The 19645-nt window shown below is 36.5% G+C and overlaps 4 protein-coding genes across 5 annotated transcripts; 3 read left to right on the forward strand and 1 right to left on the reverse strand.

Annotated features, from left to right (window-relative positions):
- Window positions 1–2: 2 nt before the first annotated feature.
- On the reverse strand, window positions 3–19636 carry LOC135160089 (ATP synthase mitochondrial F1 complex assembly factor 2). Of its 2 annotated transcripts, none has more exons than XM_064116267.1 (8): window positions 19498–19636; window positions 19254–19368; window positions 1298–1506; window positions 1003–1196; window positions 741–851; window positions 491–671; window positions 267–382; window positions 3–198 (listed from the first exon to the last, which is right to left on the reverse strand). In XM_064116267.1, exons 3-8 carry the CDS (start codon window positions 1353–1355, stop codon window positions 61–63), a joined length of 798 nt encoding a protein of 265 aa, XP_063972337.1. In that variant the 5' UTR covers window positions 1356–1506; window positions 19254–19368; window positions 19498–19636; the 3' UTR covers window positions 3–60. The 2 variants fall into 2 exon arrangements, with proteins under 2 accessions (XP_063972337.1, XP_063972338.1); XM_064116268.1 differs by having other exon boundaries at window positions 19024–19368.
- LOC135160094 (thioredoxin reductase-like selenoprotein T homolog CG3887) lies at window positions 1513–4071 on the forward strand. Its single transcript, XM_064116276.1, has 4 exons — window positions 1513–1812; window positions 2236–2365; window positions 2552–2750; window positions 2872–4071. Exons 1-4 carry the CDS (start codon window positions 1673–1675, stop codon window positions 3000–3002), a joined length of 600 nt encoding a protein of 199 aa, XP_063972346.1. The 5' UTR covers window positions 1513–1672; the 3' UTR covers window positions 3003–4071.
- LOC135160093 (PITH domain-containing protein 1) lies at window positions 4140–7512 on the forward strand. Its single transcript, XM_064116275.1, has 6 exons — window positions 4140–4278; window positions 4618–4793; window positions 4852–4895; window positions 5241–5318; window positions 5389–5493; window positions 6552–7512. Exons 2-6 carry the CDS (start codon window positions 4623–4625, stop codon window positions 6760–6762), a joined length of 609 nt encoding a protein of 202 aa, XP_063972345.1. The 5' UTR covers window positions 4140–4278; window positions 4618–4622; the 3' UTR covers window positions 6763–7512.
- LOC135160069 (monocarboxylate transporter 12) lies at window positions 7714–18641 on the forward strand. Its single transcript, XM_064116245.1, has 11 exons — window positions 7714–7992; window positions 10106–10513; window positions 10718–11254; window positions 15097–15216; window positions 15526–15669; window positions 16081–16349; window positions 16436–16722; window positions 16858–17092; window positions 17512–17677; window positions 17759–17959; window positions 18455–18641. Exons 3-11 carry the CDS (start codon window positions 11107–11109, stop codon window positions 18610–18612), a joined length of 1728 nt encoding a protein of 575 aa, XP_063972315.1. The 5' UTR covers window positions 7714–7992; window positions 10106–10513; window positions 10718–11106; the 3' UTR covers window positions 18613–18641.
- Window positions 19637–19645: the final 9 nt, after the last annotated feature.

A 19645-nucleotide genomic window follows, 5' to 3' on the forward strand; every position in this document is an offset into this window, starting at 1 on the left:
TACCTGTTCAACAATTCTGTTTTTATACTTGTCTAGATTTTATAATGTATTATTTACAAGTCACGAACTCTCCATCTTCGGTTTTGATGTTGCTGATGATGTATTGAGGTGGATGAATAAAACAGCTGCTGAGAGTCGAGCCTGGAGGTCGTTTTTACTGAGATCATGGGACCATTCTACTCTCCCCCAGTGTGAAATCTGAAAAAAGTTGATTGAAAGTTTGATTAAACACCATTTAAAAAACCAGCAGCGAAATTATTACTTACTTGGAATTCTTCTTCTAATCTAGTTAGGCTGATAGCACTCTGAACATTGATTAACCTCTCACAAACCGCCATCATCAAGATCACGGACTTGAGAATATCAATTCCGTACATAAATCCTGGAATTTAATTTGTTTATTTGTTACTCATTATCACTCCATTATTATCGTTTTTAACTATCTTTCTCGTTTATGAACTCATTTATTTCAATTTTATTTCCTCATTACCTATTAACGCAGGATAATCGTAAGAAGCAAAATGCCGTGTCAGGATGTCTTTGGTTGGTGGAGGAATAATGGGAGGACTTATGCTTGTGGTCTTCGTGATGTCGACCTGGTACTTGTCACAGAACCACTGAATTATTGGATCCCATTTTTCTGTTTGCAATTTGAACAACTCTTCCGTATCCTAAGCAATGAATTGATTCGTGAATCCATGAATTATTGAAACGAGCTGATGATGATGATTTTCACTCACGTTTGACTGAAATAAAACGGTGTCTGTTTCTAGGTAGTTTGAAATGTAGTTCACGATGTCCATTCTACTGTGCTGGTGAGGATTATCTAATAAGGTACTGCAAAGGGCTGTCTGAAAAATCAATTAGTTTTAACGAGCGAAAAGAAAAGTTAAATATTCCCTGTCATTTTCTCCTAAATTATTGACGTATTAACATAATCCCAAGACGATAAAAGATGAAGAAAAAAATCAATAAAAATCATTATGCAATTAATGCAATTACCAGATGCATATTGCTCCTGTTGATGGTGTCCTCCTGGCTCTCCCACTCCATGGCGACAGCAAGGGCCAGTGGTTTACTAGTCACCTCGAAGACATTCCCCTTAGGAGTCTTAAGCTTCCTCTGGTCCAAAGTAATCTCGAACCTATCCCCGTTGCTCAGAATATTGGTTTTCCTGTAAAACCTCTTCACAGTAGCTAAAACCCCCAACAAAAAATATTTCAAAAATAATTTCTAGGTTAAATCTCTCCTCCAAGACATCCACAATTCGTCAAGATTAACAAATTCTTGTAATTACCCATTTTTCTGAGAGAAATAGTGGGGGGGAAGAATATCTTAAGCTTCGAGGCCAACATTTTCACGTTTCTCTGCAGTCCTTGAGATTTTAGCGAATCATTTTAGGATTGCAAAGGTCAAAATGATCTCACATAAACTTTCGGAGCACCGGAGTTTCGAAAATGGCGCCGTCACAACCGGCAAATGCGCCCTATTGGACATCTGGCAACACTGGAAATTGACAATCAGTGGAATATTTCTTGATGATATGGACACTGGGCTTGTCTTAACGAAGTAAATCATCTGATCGTCATCAATAGGGTGATAACATAAGGGCGGATGTGTGATTGAGCTGCTGGAAAAGGGTTCAGTATTTTTTTTAGATTTTTGGGGGATTATGGGGTCTTTAAGAGTGAGTCTGGGGGTTCTGGTGATTATCTGTTTCATTGGAGCGAAAGTGGTAGTTGGAGATGATGAGGAGATATCCTTGACAAAGTTCGGGTCCAAAACTGGGCCCACCATCCAGTTCTTCTACTGGTGAGTATCTTTCGAATGGTTGAAATGAATTTTGCACTTTTAGAAAATGAATTTATATTGTTTTTGAGGTTAAGTGCCAGGCGGAGGGGGCAGAATGAAGTCTTCAATGAATTTTCGATAATTCGTTTGGGGAAAGATTATCAGTTGAGAGATATTGACTTCATGTATTTCTCTGATTTAAGCACCAGCTCTTCTAAATGATTTATAATATGTTTCGTAACAATTACATTAGTTAATGTAATTCAGAAGCTGGATCTGTTTGGGATACATGATACTCCAGAGTAAAGCTTTAACAAATATTCATGTATCTTCCTGGGATTCCGAAATATTAACAAACATTGAACTGTTTTGATGTCACATAAAAATTTCCGGTTCCAAGAACTTAATACTGATTTGTTTATTAATCTTGAAATTCCTTTTCAGCTACTCCTGTGGATACAAGAGAGTTTTCGAGGAGTACGCCAGTATCTTAAGACATAAATATCCAGAGCTTCAAATTTATGGGCAGAATTATGATCCTCCGGGTTATAACATGCTACTCGTGAAATTTTTGGTAATTTAATTTATTTTCATAATATACATGTGGAATATATCAAGGGAAATATCTGGAGTTCTTTAGTGGTAGCCCTCTTAATTTTCAAGAGAGTTACAAAAGAATCTACATTACAATGTGAAACTTCAGTATTTCAATGGAACAGCCATAATCGTTGTCATACTAATTTTTGTAATATCCTCATAGGGGACTGCGAAAATCCTTATTATTCTCCTTATAATATCGGGTATAAACCTAACTCAATGGCTGGGCCAGCAGCAGCAGCCTTTCTGGTGGGAGTGGTGTCTCAATAATAAATTTTACGCCTGCATAATGATTTTCTTCGTTTGCAATGCCATCGAGGGACAGTTGATATCCTCTGGAGCTTTCGAAATTCATTTCAATGGTTCGTACCCTTTTTTACTCACATTGTTTATTTGTTCAGTCAAAATATCAACTAAATTTCTTCATTTCCGTACATCTTATTTGGCCATTTTTTAATTTGTTTTGATTTCTCAAATGTCTAGATGTTCCAGTCTGGTCAAAATTAGAAACAGGAAGGGTTCCCCAGCCTCCAGAGCTATTCCAAATAATTGACAACCATATTCAAATGCTCTTCCCAGACCGGGAATCCCTGGAGATGTCGTTCACCAAATAATAAATTCAGTGTGACGATTTTTTAATTGAATTAATGGCCCGAAATAAACATTTTTATTGCGACTGATTGATTGTATCAATCAAGTGAACACTATCCAGATACAAGTGCATTAGTTTCTTTTCACTGAAGACTCGAGCCTGTCGACCATGAGTCGTCAATTGCGGCATTGTTTTCAGATGTATTAATTTTTCAATGTCAAACCGGAGATGAATAGGTGTGTTGTCATATTATGTATATATGGTTTGTGCAGCTACAGTCAAGACTTGACTGATCAATACCAAATGGTGTAAATATGGACTGGTGACAATTGTCAGATACCTCATGGTAAACAAAAATTGGAGGAGAAGGGGGGAGGGATTTTTATTGAGGGTGTGAGAAGTGGCGCAACAGTTAGGAGAAAATGTCAAGCAACTTCTTTTAGCAGTCTAATTATCTACTCTTTAGATGATTCAAGGATTTTTTTGTGCCGAGTTTATCGTTAAATGATGCTTGAAAATGTCTGGAATTAAAGCATTAAGGATAATTGGTCTCAGGAATTGAGCAAAAGGGTCATTTGATCCCCAAGACTATTTTTAATTTTACCTTTTCAAGTCTTATTTGACCCTCAAAACTAGTTGACTCTGAACTACTAAAAAAAACAAATTCGTGAACTGCCCTAAGTAGCCATTTATTAATTGATTTTATTCTGCGTTGGTGATTATTGAATTACTTCACTAATGAATAGATTCATTAGAAAATGGTATTAACTATACGTATGCGAAATTTAACAAACAAGGGAAATAAAATCAGATTTTGTCGTAAGTCCACCCATTACCGAGATTAATTCACCCCCAGCAAAGACATCACACGAACACTTTTACCACTTTGTTGATCAAATGATAAAAAAAAATACATGAATGATGATGAACAATTACCTTGACATCACAGAATCTGAGATTTTAATTTATAATTTCTATGAGGGTGTCGTGAATTAACTACTTTTCTTATTTAGTTGTTAATAATTAATTCAATGTCTCAAAAATTGTACAACTGAATTTTGTTTAAATAAAAAAATCAAGTGAAGTTGGAATTTTTATTTTTCAATCATTTTTTTTCGAGCATTTTCATCTTTTAAACGGAAAAGTTAGGTTATTTTAGTTCAGGTGGCGTCTGAGTTGTTCAACGGCTGTCAAAGGATAAAAAAAAGCTTATAAAAAACTTCGTAATAAACTTGAAATTATTGACAAACAAATAATTGACAGTAAAGAATTCTGGAGTCCAGTTGAACCCTCGAAAGGTAAAAAACAGGAGCCCTTAAATAATTAATATCTGTCCGGCGTTTTGTCAGCTACTCAGTCAGAGCTTAACCTTTTTATCCCACATGATTTTGCAAATTTAGAACAACAAATGTATTTTTAGGCATTCAATTTCCCACTTCGAGAGGTTCATTACTTTCAAATAAATTCTGTATGTTCATTATTATATCAAAGAAAGATTCGAGTCACTTGTTAAGTCGTTACAATTTCAGCAAAAAATGATCTCTAATGCTTCCTCATAAGATCCCGCGTTATCGAGATAATTCAACAATTGAATAAATGGGGAAGTTCTCGATGTTGAGAGTCTTTGTTGCTTCTAGGAAAAATGGAACATCAATGCAACTGTGGAAGCTCTCACTCAACAGCAGAACTAGGTATTCAGTATAATTTGTTCGAAAAAATTGATACAACTGGGGCTGAGTGCCTTAATGAATCTGAGGAAGGGTCTGGAATTAAAGTCTTCAAGCCCTGGGAGGAGCGTCTTAATCGAGAGAAGGTAGACCTTTTGGTTTCATTTTTATCGCAAATTTATTATACTCGTTTGATCGTTGCAGTTTGTGGAGAGCGACGTCGATGATGAGCTCCTTTTCAACATTCCGTAAGTATTCTCCTGAGAATGATAACCAATATAATCGACCCTCATTAGAAAAAGCACAGGGTAAAATGGAAAATTACTGGGTTGGGAGGGATGGGGTTCAGTCAATCGCATCAAACACTGGCTCATTCCCAAACTTTATCATCTCAGTCTAGTCTAATTACGGTCTTTGTCATCTAGCTTCTTAGTCAATACTGATGTCACTCACAATTAGATTTAATTTCTATTGACGCACCTACAGAATTTTTTCTATTATTTAAAAGTTTTCTGAAACGTATCTGGAACATGTAACCAAAACATTGGTGAACTTCACACACTATTTTATCACTTTCTTCTTTGTATCCTCAGATTCACAGGCAACGTGAAATTGAAAGGCATAATTGTAATTGGTGGTCCTGAAGGCTCTCACCCAGCGCGAGTTAAATTGTAAGTCTCGCCAATAAATGAACAAATTCGCTCGCATAATTGAGTTTAATTCGTAATGTTCTGATTGAAGATTCAAAAATAAGGAGCACATGACCTTTGACGACGTAGGTATCGCTCCAGATCAGGAATTTGAACTCGTAATGGACAACCATGGAGTGCACGAGTATCCAATCAAGTGAGTTCATTATTCACATCTGAATCCTTGGTTTATTTTTATGTCAAGGTAGACAGCTCCATGAATCCTAAATCCACCAGTGGAGTTAGAATTCTTGCGGACATTCTTTTAGAAGAGATCTTGCATTCTTAGATTTAATTCTTCATTACCCCTCCGGCTATGCTACCAAGATCCATGAAACTTCAACAAAATTTTGAAAAAAACCCACTCCAAACAAATAGCTAATTCAGCAACACCACTAACGATATCCAGTTACAAATAAACGACGGTCATCCTCTCAGCTTTAATTTCTCGTCTTTAATACTTTCGGAGTAAGACGGATTATCAGTACGAGCTGACGGGGAATATTCCGGGGTTTGAAATGAAATCGGATGAGACGTGATGTCATACGAAATGCGCGAGTTATGAAGACCCAGTAGAAAGAGATTGTTCAATTCGTTGAAATTGATATTCATACCTCTCTCTGGGGTGCAATAATCTACGCGTTTCGACGACAATATAAATAATTCTCGAATGACACGTGCGCGTGGGCGTCATGATGACGCCCACTACCTCGCTCCACGTGGTGAGGAGGAATGAAAACATGTCGACACACGCGACTACTTACTCAACGGGTTAAAACTAGGCAGAGAGAGAGAGAGGGAGATGGAGCATGGCTCGAGGGATAATGTCAGCGATTTTTTTTGTGAAGAATGAAATTGTTTGTCATTAATTGTATAATCGAACAATTAAGAGTAGGAGGAGGGCGACGCGGGATACAATTGCTCTGAATTACGGGAGATGATGTCCGAGGAGAAACGATTACCCAGTCCAATTCAGGGTTTTTCTCTTTGCCTTTAGTCGTGGGTTAAATCATTATGAGGATCACACGATCCTCAACGATATTTAGAGTTCTGGGCCAGATAAACGTAAAGGGGAAACAACCTTTAACCCTAGGTTGGTCACATCCGCGGGAAGACAGACAGACAAAGATGTTAATAAATCAAAAATTATTCCCATCACACGTCATCACTGGTCTTGACGCGGTTATTGATAGTAAACTGGTGATAATGACGCAGGATCGTCAAGTTCTCGTCAGTCCACCACTTGAGCCTGCATTTCATTGGAAATTCGGGAGCCGAGAGGACCAGAATCGATTACATTGGTCTTAAGGGCGAATGGACACCTGGTCACAGGCATGGGGTCACCATCTGTAACTACGAGGCTTTCCCCATGGGATCTGATAATGCACTGAAGGACCTTAACAATATTGCTCGAGAGGTGCAATGATTGGGAAAAATTGTGAAACGAAGGAGATGTCAATAAACTGATTTTTTACGTTTACCAAAAATCATCTGTAATTTTCCTTGGGGGTGGGTTGTATTTAAGGACCAGAAGGGGTAAACAGATATTAAAAGCTACTATGAAACGACACAAGCTCCAAAGTATTATTAAGTCATTTAAACAAGGTAGAACACGAGTACCTGAGTATGTTGGGTGTTAAAGTACTTTGAAGTCCTCCCACAGGTCTCCCTTAGATTACTTTTATCTGATTTCTCATAATCTCTTATGGAATTGGGAAATTGTGTTGTCGGTATTAGGTATTTGAAAACGTTGTTTGTGGTGAAAGTGTTATTTGGGGTAAAAGTGCATTGGGTTTTGCCGACAGTTCATTCCACCTAGTTCTATTACCGTCGACTTGTTATTTTAGGAAGAAGATGAGACACGATGTACAGTGTAATCGTGCTTGGAGTCGACGGACTACGATACCTTGACAATCAAACAAGACCGGTGAGGCCCTAGTAAATGTATACCTCACACTTCCAGGTCAACTCATGCCAAGGGCCAAGGTATCGGTCTGACCCATTCGATCCTTAAACCTCTTTGATCCGCAAATGAAAATAAACTCATCGTAACGTCAAATTCATTAACAACAATCTGATTAAGGACATGCAGTAGTAGGTAATAGAGACTAGATTAGAAAATGGGGCAAATTGATATTTTGAATGCAGTCAATTTGTAGAGAAAATTAAAAATGTGATAAACATTAAACTGAAGACTGAAGATTCTCATCATTGACCCAAGACTTCAGTGTGTTTGCATAGTAAATGAAGTAGTCGTGTGCCAACAAAGGCATCAGCAGGCCTCCGCGAGTTTTACCCCTTCCCCAATGCGCGTACTCCCTTTCACGTTCTCCCCTCATCACCAGCATTGATATCACCCCGTCGCGGGTTTTATTATTCACACGGGGTCGAGACAGTTTTCGCGTAGGAACGAAGGGGTATGGCTCAATGCGGCTGCGCAACGATTTAAAGTAGTGTCTCATCATCAAACAGCGAAACTGCTTGCGAGGAACGTGATTTTCCGATTTTTACGGCTGTCAATTGATTTTTTTAATGGGCTGGCAATAGTGCATATGACTAGGAGGAATTTGTAGTGATTTTTTAAGGATTTATCAGTGATGACACCACGTGTTGTGCTTGTGGAACGTGATAAAATGTGGTTTTGAGGCGAGAATTGGTAATGAGAAAACAGTTTTTATCTTCAGCAATTGGAGATAAGAATCTTGAGGGTTTGATGACAATTGATGTTTTACCAATGTTGAAGGAAGGCTCCGAAGGGATTTTGGTTTTCGTGTCTTCCCCTTTGATTCATTTTTTGGCCCTGGGTTCGTGGGTTCCTCGATAATAAATGATTTTAACAGAAAATTTTTGTTTCCATTTTCGAAGAGTGAGGCACAATTAAAATATTATTTTTAATGCTTCTTTGTTTGTTCATATCAGTATTAATAACGAAAAATTGATTCAGCAGTGAAATCATTCGCTCTTCGGTTGATAACTCCCCTGAGGCTCTCGCGAGTTCATTGTTTCATTTGCCAACCTTCGAAACAGAATTCAAAGGTGATTTGAATAAACAGGGTATGTCACAAGTGTCGATAGCGGCCAGCGCTGCAGGCGAAATGCACGTTTTAATTACACTTGGACGACTATCAAAGGTCTGACGTGACTCAATTATCAACAACGAGTGCTTCCACTCTAATAAAGAAATTCATTCAACTTATTAACAACTCAATTTTCTAGTTTCAACGGACTTTGCCATCACTTAAATCTGCTCCATTAGCGTCTGTTTCACAATTTTTTAGTGTTCATTTTGATTAATGTTTAATTATCGATCAGTAATTTTGTCTTGTGGCAAAAATATTCCAGGACATTTCACTCTAAAGTTATTTGAGCAACAAAAATATTAACAACTAAAAACGAAATTCCGGACAAAGAAAAATGTGTGAGATAATTTTTTAATGAATTATAATTATCATTCGAGGGACTAACAATGACCAGTGATTAACGGTCATTAACGCGAGACATTAAGATCTTTTGGATCAATTGTTTCGACAAGAGCCTGTCCCATGCACTTCCCCAAAGGCAAATGGTTTGATCCACTTCTCCTCCTAATTTACAAAGTGATAAAAATGTTGACAGAAGTTGAGGCTACGATAATAAGTCAGAGAAATTTAGTTCGTCGAAATTAATGAAATGATTGTCATGTGGATGGTGTATACTCTTCGAGGATAAAAAATGTATTTTCGAAACCAACGTCAATGGTAATGATTGGATAACGTTTAAAATCACTGACAACTGCAATGAGTCATCAGCAGTACGCTTGGCTTTTTTTAATTGATTTATCAAAGGAATTTTTTTAATCAAAACTGTATTTCCCAATTTTTGTTGCATTCCACAAAAGAAACGTTATCATTTGGTTATTTTCCTCGGACCAAAGATCAACTACAATGTAGGTCGTTAACATCTAATCAGAATTGAAACGTGAAAGGGAAATATACGTTCATTTTTTCGAGGACACCCTACACTTTGTGTTTAACATTTTCTTCACTGCAATTGCCAACAAGTACGATTCGGTTCTATAAATTCAATTATCTATAAATAGCCCGCGGAGATCCCAACGTAATGTTTTGTAGACTAATACAATCGCTCCTTGAAACTTCTATCACTTTTTTCCATTCATTTTTTTAAGTAAATTTTCAATAAACAAAAGTCCAAATTCCGTGAGAAAATCGTTTAAAAAATTTCGGTTCCTCTTTTCTTTGAGTGACTCCCGTCAACTTTACACTCCACAGGCGCGAAAAATCTCATTTTACCCACGTGGAGTGCGTAAAACTCCACTTTCCGCACTCTCTGCCGAATAATCGTGCTCGACACTTGCAGAAACAGTTTTTCTAGACTCATAAAGTGCAATAGCACTCGCGCAATGCGTAAAATTCCATTTTAGCGAGTGCCCCTCTCCCCCAGGAATCAGATGAAATTTTTCCCACGCGTGTTAAATACTATTTCTCGAAAGAATCTCGGACTGCAAATAAACTCCTCAACATTTCACTTCACGCAGAAATGATGAAATAATTCTATTCACACGTCATCATATCGAAATATCTATTTAATTATTCATCCTCCGCGCAAGCCTTTGAAAATTTGTGTACAACCAGTAGCTGTTGATTCAACAACCTTGAGAATACTGATAACAACTTATCAACTAACATTTTTCATCTATTTTCCCAACACGTTTTGTTAAGCATAACAATATGCCAAAACCAACTTGACTAATTTTCGATAAAACAACAAAGTTCCAGCAACAAGCTACCAGCGTATGTGGTGTTATCTGAATGCGTTTCCTGCGCACAGACGTCTTTTTCCCACCGCCATCAGTGAAAAAAAAAATGCTCGAGGAATGCTCAGTGGAAAGAGAACGTAATTTCCTCAGTTGTTCTTGAGACAGTTGGAGTGTGCAGCTCTATGGAAATTTATCATCCTTTGACTTCATTCAAATTTCAAGTGTTGACACAAAAGTATAACAGACATTGAGAAGCAGTTTCCCGGATAATAAATCAAGCATTTTCAGTTAGTAACGCGACAAGTTAGACATTAATAAAAGTAAATTTTTCAACTTTTTATAATTTTGATTGGAGCATCATCTTTTTTTTTATGATGTGATTATAGCGGACACTGAATGATCAACACATCATTAACGACAGGTAATAACTGAAATTCACTAATGAATTGAGACTACAAGTTCAAATAATTTGAGATATTTTTCAATGTTTTGTTTTGATGAATTAAAAGAATTAATTAAACATTGAAAATACCAGAAAAGCAAGTGCTCAATAAAAATCATAATTGACTGCTTAATTAATAGCTAATTAGTGTTTAACATATTTTCTTGTCATTTCTTCCCACAGATTAGTTTATCAGGAGTATGATTAACATCTCCAAGATTATGAACATCGCAACAGCCGAAAATTTTATCAATAAGTGACGTAATAAAACAGGATTTTGATAATATATCGGATTTACGTGGGCTTAAACATGAAAATCAAATAGTTACGGTGATAATGTGAAATGTACGCTCCCTGGAGACCATTACCGTTCAGTGGTACCTAATCCACTGGATCCATCGGTCACAGTCGATCTCTCGATTATTTCCGGTGTCGAATATTTTATTTACATTTTTTTTTTGCCTTGTGAATTTGGGAGGGGGAGAGGGGGAAAATCATTCCCCGTGACCTCGTGGGAGTTGAGTTGAGTTGAATTGAGTGCTGCGTGCCACGTGCGAGTTCTCAGAGGAATAATGGCCCACGCTGTCGAGGATCCCGAGAAGAAGCAGAAAAGGAAGGAAAATCCGGACGGAACTGTTGATCTGTACGAGCCCGCACCACCCCCCGACGGGGGGTGGGGCTGGGCTGTCGTCTTCGCCTCTTTCATGATACACATCGTCAGTAAGTGCGATATTTCCATGTAATTATCATTTTATTAACTCGAGTTGGCCATCCGCCTCGATCTGATGATGGGTCATCGTCGCGGGGAAACCCCCGGCCGCATCATCCAGATGAGGACGTTGTCAAATGCACATTACCCCTCTCTTTAATAATTTGAAAAATTTATTATTGAAAGTCATTATAATTTTCTAGACATTTTAATTGGAAAAGATAGGTGTGAAGTAAAATTTCGATCGCACTCTGCTAATTTATTTGGCAAAAATAGCCACACTCGATGCAATAGAAAAGCAATTTCTCACTTGTTTCCTGTTTATGCAACTAAAATAACTTTTTGTTGAAGGTTTTCCCAGGAAATTCCATCCATAACTTTAAATTACTAATGTGCATTATAAAAATTCAATTTACCAATTATTTTTAAAGATATGTTTTTGGGGAGATACTCATACACGTATAGAGAGCAGTTTTACACCCAGAATTTCTAAAAATAGACGAATAGACCAAAACGATGCCTAAAGCCATTGAAATTTTTATTAGGAATCTATGAACGAAAAACAGTTTTCTTAATAATTAAAATTCCATTGGAATTTCCATGAAGTTTTAGTCGTATGTGTCATGATAGGAACGTGATGATTCCCCGCAGGCATAACTATGAGCCATCGAACACATTATTCCTGAACAAAACTGGAAAATTTCTGAGCTACAAATAATGGAGAAAAGCCGACAAATGATGAACAAAAGACTTATTAAATATAAATGACCCAGAGCGTTCAATATAGTTGAATTTTTTTGTGGCAAATGACGAAGAACTTCAACAAATCATTCACTAATTTGTAAAGAATCGTAAGATAAAATTCTGATGTCCCCAGAAATGTTATGTACATAGCCTTAAGCAGAACCATGTGTAGCTATTAATATTTATTTGAGTAAACAATATAATAAAGCTGATACACGTAAATGAAAAGGCTCCACAATGCTAGAACTAACTAATCAAAAACTCATTATCGACTCAAGGCAATACCTTCATGGAGTCATTAAAAGGGAAAAACGGAATTATACGAGAAATTATTTCCAAGATTATTTAGTCAACGGGTAAAGTCTCTATAGTCACTAGACAGCCACTGGGTTATCAGGAATTGCAGAATGGATGGGATAAGAATGTAATAAGCGATTTCCTCATGAATAACCGCAGGAAAATCGTTAAAAAAAGCATTGAAAAAGTTGATTTTTTTTTTATTCTAATTTTTTATCATTCAGTACTATTGCGTCAGTAGCTTTCGAATTATCTGAACTTATCAAAAAAAATTCGATAGATAATTTCATTCTAAAATCTCTTGAAGTGAACGAAAAACGAAAAGCGCGAACGAAAAATGATAACGAATGTCTTATCAACGTGAGCCAATAAATTCAGAGAGTCATTGAAAGGGGAAAATGAGATTATCCATGGGAATGTCTCGAAGATTGTTTACGCAAACGACTAGACAATCACTGGTTTATCAGAAATTGAAGAATGAATGGGATAAAAATAACATCGTGAATTAATCATGAGCCGTCACAGGAAAATGATAAGAAGAAAATTTCTTCGAAATTTGAATTTCCCAAACCCGCAAAATTGATCAAAAATTTACTGGAAAAGCACATCATCCATGAGTATGTGGCCAAGATTAATTGCACTAACGACTAGACAACCACTGGCCTCAAAGGAATTGAATGAAAAATCTATTGAGAGTTTAATCCACTGCAACTAGAGTAATTGTAATGAAAAAAAAAGTGGGAAGTCTCTGAATTCGTTGAATTATATTTTGTAATCATCTGATAGTTCTATAAATTTTCTTCGACGCGTATAGAATCGCGGAAATTTTTTCCATACATAATTTTCCTGAAAAATCTCCAGAAACAGATAAAGGCGAAAAGCGCAAACAAAAATTGATAAAGATTCCCTTGTCGAAGCGAGTCGGTATCTCCACGGAGCCATTGAAAAGGGGAAAATGAGATTATCCATAGGAGTACTTTCAAGATTATTTATCCATACGGCTAGACAACCACTGGGTTATCAGGAAACGAAGAATGAATGGGATAAAAATGCGGTGTGTGAATTATTCATCAGTCACTGAAGGAAAATCATGAAAAAAAAAGTTTTAAAAAAGTCCTCGTATATTCGTTGAATAATTCACGCGACACGCGGATTATTGTTTTGGTGGAAGAAAAAACTAATTGTGAAGATGATTCCAATTTTTTGGAGACTTTATCAAAATTTTATTTCGAATTCAGGGCACCAGAATATTCGCAGTAATTAATTTTTTCAATTAATCCCAATTAAATAAAAGCCCTTATTCATTGTTTTACTCATTCGTTTGTTTCGTTTATTCCAATAATAATCCAATCGATAAATTAATTGATAATAAATCATCAATTTCATTAGGTGTTATTTTTATGATGAATGACTTATGATTCATATCTGATTTTAAATTCTTTTTTTGTGTTAAGAAAAATACCTTTCGGTTCTTCCCCTGCGGATGCAGCTTTATCGACTTCACTGATAACCGCATAATTATTAATGTGTCGAAATTCTTTATTGTGATTACAGTGAATTCCCAAATGATTCAAAGAGCATAATAAATGAGATTAAACATTTGATAATGAATATCATTTCCGCAACAGTTGTTGGGCGACCCCTCGGCTCAGCTCAAAGAGCAATACCATAATACTCTCATTACCAAGAAATTATCACAAAGAATGTCATTAAACAATTGTCCTAACACAAAGAGTGAAGTTTCTGCGTGAAATTAGATCAATGGGACATGATTGTTTGGGTTTATTTGATAATGGATTTCAGGGGAATTGTCACTCGTTTCATTCTATTTCAACTCATTCTGAATTATTTCAATTGAACCCACTGGATTAAAGAATTAATTGAATGCGAGATGTATTTGTCCATTACGTGGATTATTTTTTTTTCTTGAATAAAAATCACTTGGAATATTTTTTCTCGTTGGATAAGATATAATTAATTTCATGGCAAAAGTTCACAGCAATAACACCTTGTACATATTCACATTACAATTTTTTATCAATTAAGAAGTTATTTTAGGAAGCTCAACATAACGAAGGGTAATTTGTTGCATTTCTACAATATTCAATTCATGATTAATTGGATGTTCTCCCCATTACAATTGATAAAAGGCTGACTAAATGGTAAAAGGTCACATCAATAATGAATTTAACTTTTTAAAGAGTTTTCATCAACGAAAAATTAGTACGAAGAAAAAAAAACATAAAAAATAATTTGATCTATTTTTATCCTTTTTTTATTTATGACAAATATGATTGATGTATTTCTTTGCGTGATGATCGCGGGGAGGGGTTTCTTCCAAAGGAGATAATAATTGTTTAAAATGGAGATGATTAATCTTCAATGAATGGGGCAATGACCTGACTTTTTCCTTTAGTACCACCGCTTCGAATTACAGCGGATGGTGTCACCTACTCATTGGGTCACTCTAAAATATTTCAATTGAAGATTATGAATTAAAAACTCAATTCTATGACGAAATTTCTCTATCTGATGTGCAACAATTTTTTAATTTCGTTTTTCAACAGTTTATAACTGGCATTTTTTTATTTTTCAATTAAAAAATGATAGTTATTTTTTTTTATTTTAATCACTACTGTCATATTGTTAATTGATAAACCGTTGATTGACAACGGACGATAATAGTTTCCTGGAGATTTTTTTTTCTCTCTGTAATGGACAATAATCATTTTTTAAAGTAGATATGTTCGATTTTTTATGAGTGTATCAATGAACTAATGGTTTTCTAATGTCTGAACGTCTCGAATTACAGCGGATGGTGTGACCTACTCATTCGGTGTATTTCACGTTGAGCTACGCAATTATTTCCAAGCGGGAGACGGCGCCACAGCGTGGATCGCCTCTATTCTCGTTGGAATTACCTTGTGCTCTGGTGAGTGACATTTCATTCTGCCTTCCTGAGGAAATTGAGATGACATTTTGATGGCAAAGCAGTATCCACCGATCATGATCGAGTTCTCATTCTATGCCAAGATGATTTTATTTGAATAACTAATTTATGAACTCAATTTGTTATTTTTTCTTTCTATTGTCAATTTACCAGATTTGATGAGTAAAATTGACTGATCAATGATTTTAATCTTTGAAAATATTTATTGTAAATTAAGTCAAACCAATTTGTCTAATGAAATTAATGCTAAAATTAGAATTCCGATTAAAATTATGTTTTTGTTTCTCTCAGGACCAATTTCCAGTATTTTTGTCAACAAATATGGCTGTCGTCTGGTTACAATTTCCGGTGCAATTCTCGCTAGCATTTGCCTCTTAATAAGTTACTTCGCCCAGAGCATAATTATCCTGTACTTCACAATTGGTTTGGGAACAGGTAAGGGCCGTCTGATTAATTACATTGATTGCCACCAACTACATTAAATTTTCTTCACTAAAAAACCATTAACTATTCACTGCGGAGAGTTAATTATCGAAATCGTTAAAAGATTATTCAATGAAACAATTGAACAAAAGAACACATCCAATAATTCATGAATTACTGATCAATTATTTCTCAATCTTCACCAACTCCCCCAAATTTCATGAAAAAAAAAACATCACTCAAACCTTTCTAAACTTCTCCATTGCAATCTTGAGCGAGCGGAAGAAAATTTACTAGGTAAGACGCTTCAATTATCCGTTAATACCACTCACGCTACTCTCAATTAATGAAATTTCTTCCAACGACTTTATGAAAAAAAAAATCCCATTAAAACAGATGAGATTACGTGGTCTCTGGTTCTAGGTCTTGGATTCGGCCTTGTTTATCTCCCGGCAATAGTCTCGGTCACCTGCTACTTCGAGAAACTACGGTCCTTGGCCACTGGAATAGCCGTTTGTGGATCTGGTCTTGGTACTCTCGTTTTTGCACCCTTTATTGAATATCTAATTGGAGAATTCGGATGGAGGGGCTCTATGCTTATTACATCTGCACTCGTGCTCAATTGTATTATTTTTGGGATCATGTTCCGACCCCTAGAGCCAGTGCGAAAGATAATGGACATTCCTATGATGGTAAATTTTCCGTTCGAATGGCAGCATTCTGATGTCTTTATTAATTTATTCAATGAGTTAATTGAAAATTCTTGGAATTCTGACAGGAATTGACAAAACCTGAGGAGTCAGGAACGTTGAAGGTTCCCCAGACAAATGGACTGTCAGCTAATGGGTTTATCAGACCCCACAGCGTGACAAACATCAATCACCCAAAATATCACTTGATTCCTGGTAACGAGGAATCATCAAATCTTATGAGAATTGCATTGAGCCAACCAGTCCTTATTTCCAAGACTGGACACGTCCAACGATCCAGGGACTTTGGTAGCGGCCTCATGCAGAGAAAGGATATTCTTTATCAGAGGAGCATCGAAAATATTCGGAAACGATCGTAAATAGCAATCATAATCATTTATTAATGAATCACTAGATGTTTTTGAACCGTATAATTCAGCTTAATCATTCAGCTGAATATTTTAATTTTTAAACCAATCAATTTGAAACGCTTCAAAAAATTGTGTTCTAGAGCGTCCTTGGGATGTCGTGACCTGCACGTCGCACTCAGGGGATCGCTGTCAAGTCTTCCCAATGGGATAGATGAAAAACAGGGACAGAATAATAATTCCAAGCACACAAAACCACTGAGTGCTTTTCAACAAATACTACAACTCTCGTTACTCAAGGATTCCGTATTCCTGCTGTTTGTTTTCTCAAACTTCTGCACAAGCATCGGATTTAATGTGCCTTATGTGTATATTATAGTAAGTGATGGATCCTTTACATTGTCAGAAAAATATTTACGAATTTTCATAGCAAAGTTGTTAAACGAATTGAGTTACAATTTCGTTTTAATTAAATTCTATTTCATCTAATTCTATCGATAAATTCCATGTTTAAAAATATTTTTAGCCACAGTATTACACCAACCAAACATAAAATTATACCTGGATACCCGTAATCTGCTATCAAGACATAACCCTGCCCATACCGCCAGACCTATTCCCCGGGGCCTCAGACGGGCCCTGGATAACGAGTCTAGTTACCAACAAAATCTGTATTAATAATCCCATGTCAGTGGCAATACCACTAACAATAGTTTCATAAACACTACCATACACACCACCAAAGAGAAACGTATACCTGGGTACCCTTCACTAAAGAACCATGGAATTCCCCACAGGGTTTAGCTGAAGGAGTACAAATATCGAGGGAGTCAGCCTCATATTTATTATCGGTAATTGGTATCGCCAATACTGTGGGACGTATTGTCTTGGGCTACGTTTCCGATAAGCCCTGGATAAATCGTCTAGTTGTCTACAATATCTGCCTGACCATTTGTGGCGTTTGTAAGTACCTCCCCAACTAAATCGTACCATTGCATTTTATATCCTACCTGGCACTAATACATTCGATGTATTTGCTTTCAGCAACAGTATTAGGAGCCTTTTGTTCTTCCTACACATGGTTCGTTATTTATGCGTCTGTGTACGGATTTACGGCTGGTGCCTACGTGGGACTCACGTCTGTGATTTTAGTGGACTTATTGGGTCTAGACCTTTTGACTAATGCTTTTGGGTTATTACTACTATTTCAAGGATTTGCATCGCTATTGGGACCCCCCATCGCTGGTAAGCAAATAATTTTTTTTTCAGATCACGAACCAAAACCTATGGCTCCCTTGTCTACCCCTCTCGAAAATGTCAGATTTATTGGGGTCATTATCAGATTATCACGACTCTCCATATTAACAGTTTGCAATACTAGGAATGTAATTATCGGTGAGGTCGTTGACTATAGACATCCGTGTCCTTCAACCTTTTCAGGTTCATTAGGAAAGTTTTATTTTAAACAAATTCCGGAGAAGGCTTCGTGTATAAAAACGAAAATTTTTGACAGTTTCAATTATCCCTCTACGGATTCATCAATTGCACTTGTTAATAATGATGGGACAGTACGGTTTAGACCCCCCCTAAAGCGGATTACAGGGGTTTCCTACTACCAAATCATTTTTTTTTTATTTCGTCGTGGTATATGTTTGATAATTATGGGGATTGGAATTTATGTTTGAACGGAATGCTCAGTTATTGAGGAATCCGATGGTTAATCCTATTTTCATGTTTCAGGATGGCTTAGAGATGGAATAGGCTCCTACCGACCTGGTTTCGTTGGAGCTGGGGTCATGATCGCTGTCAGTGGTCTCATATTATTCTTAATACCTTTTTTACAGAGGAAAACCAAAAGAAAAGAGGAAAGAACGAATGGTCTAGTTGTACAATGCTAGGGAAATGAATAAATACGACGTTTTATTAACATGGCTGAATTATTTCTTACCGTTTTCATAGTAAATAAATAGGAAGAGTATTCAACTCTACTTGAAAATGGCAATACTCAAAGATTTCCCGAAATCTTAAATTGATTTTCAAAAATTCAATTGATACAAAAACGGTAGGTGGGGAGGAAATTGATCATGATTTTCACCAAAATTATGATAAGAAGTCTCCTGATGAGTCTATTGACAAACCCCCATAACGATATCAATTTCACATTTAACATAGAGTCCTAAGTCCGATGGGTTCATGCAATTACATGTCTAACACAGTTTCGCCATAGTCATTATGACTAATTGCTGAATTCGTGATAACTAATTAAACTCATGGGTTTCATTCCTATAGCAGTTGGACGTCAAACTTACAATTTTGAACCTGCCGCTACCTGCTCAAACCACTTTTCACTGCTTCCACCGAACGTCAACTTGGAAACCCGCCCATAAATTCTCCAGAACCTTCGCTCTCCAATACCTCCCAATAAGCAAATCTCCCTAAATCCCCCAGGAACTATATTTAACTTTCTTTTACGTTTTCCTGAGCCCGATAATTTTAATTGCCTCATCAAATTGAGTTGAAATCACGCATTGGGACTTACCCAACACATCCCACGAAAATCCAAAAGTTGTAAAAATTCACTCCAAGTGCTTCGTTAGTCCGCCATATTCGCCACCAGTGACGCCTCAGGCATCATCAAGTGTTCGGGAAAACTCCTGGAAAACCCGTGAAAATCTCTAGTGAAAATTAGTGCCTCGATTTATCAAAATTATTTCCCAATTCGTGTCTCTAAAGGATACAGCAACTATGTTCCAAATTGTTAATTAATTTTTCATTTGACTCACGTATTTTCTCCGCAATCAATACGCTGTCTTGACACGTAATTGCATTTCCGTGGGACTTTTCATGGGGTTGGAGGTCACCTTAGGTTTTCAATTGAGTGAAAAAAACAGTTTTAAAAATCTCAGGCCATTGTCCAAAATCTCTGATTAT

The sequence above is a fragment of the Diachasmimorpha longicaudata genome, chromosome 3 (assembly GCF_034640455.1).
Source record: "Diachasmimorpha longicaudata isolate KC_UGA_2023 chromosome 3, iyDiaLong2, whole genome shotgun sequence".
Taxonomy (NCBI): domain Eukaryota; kingdom Metazoa; phylum Arthropoda; class Insecta; order Hymenoptera; family Braconidae; genus Diachasmimorpha; species Diachasmimorpha longicaudata.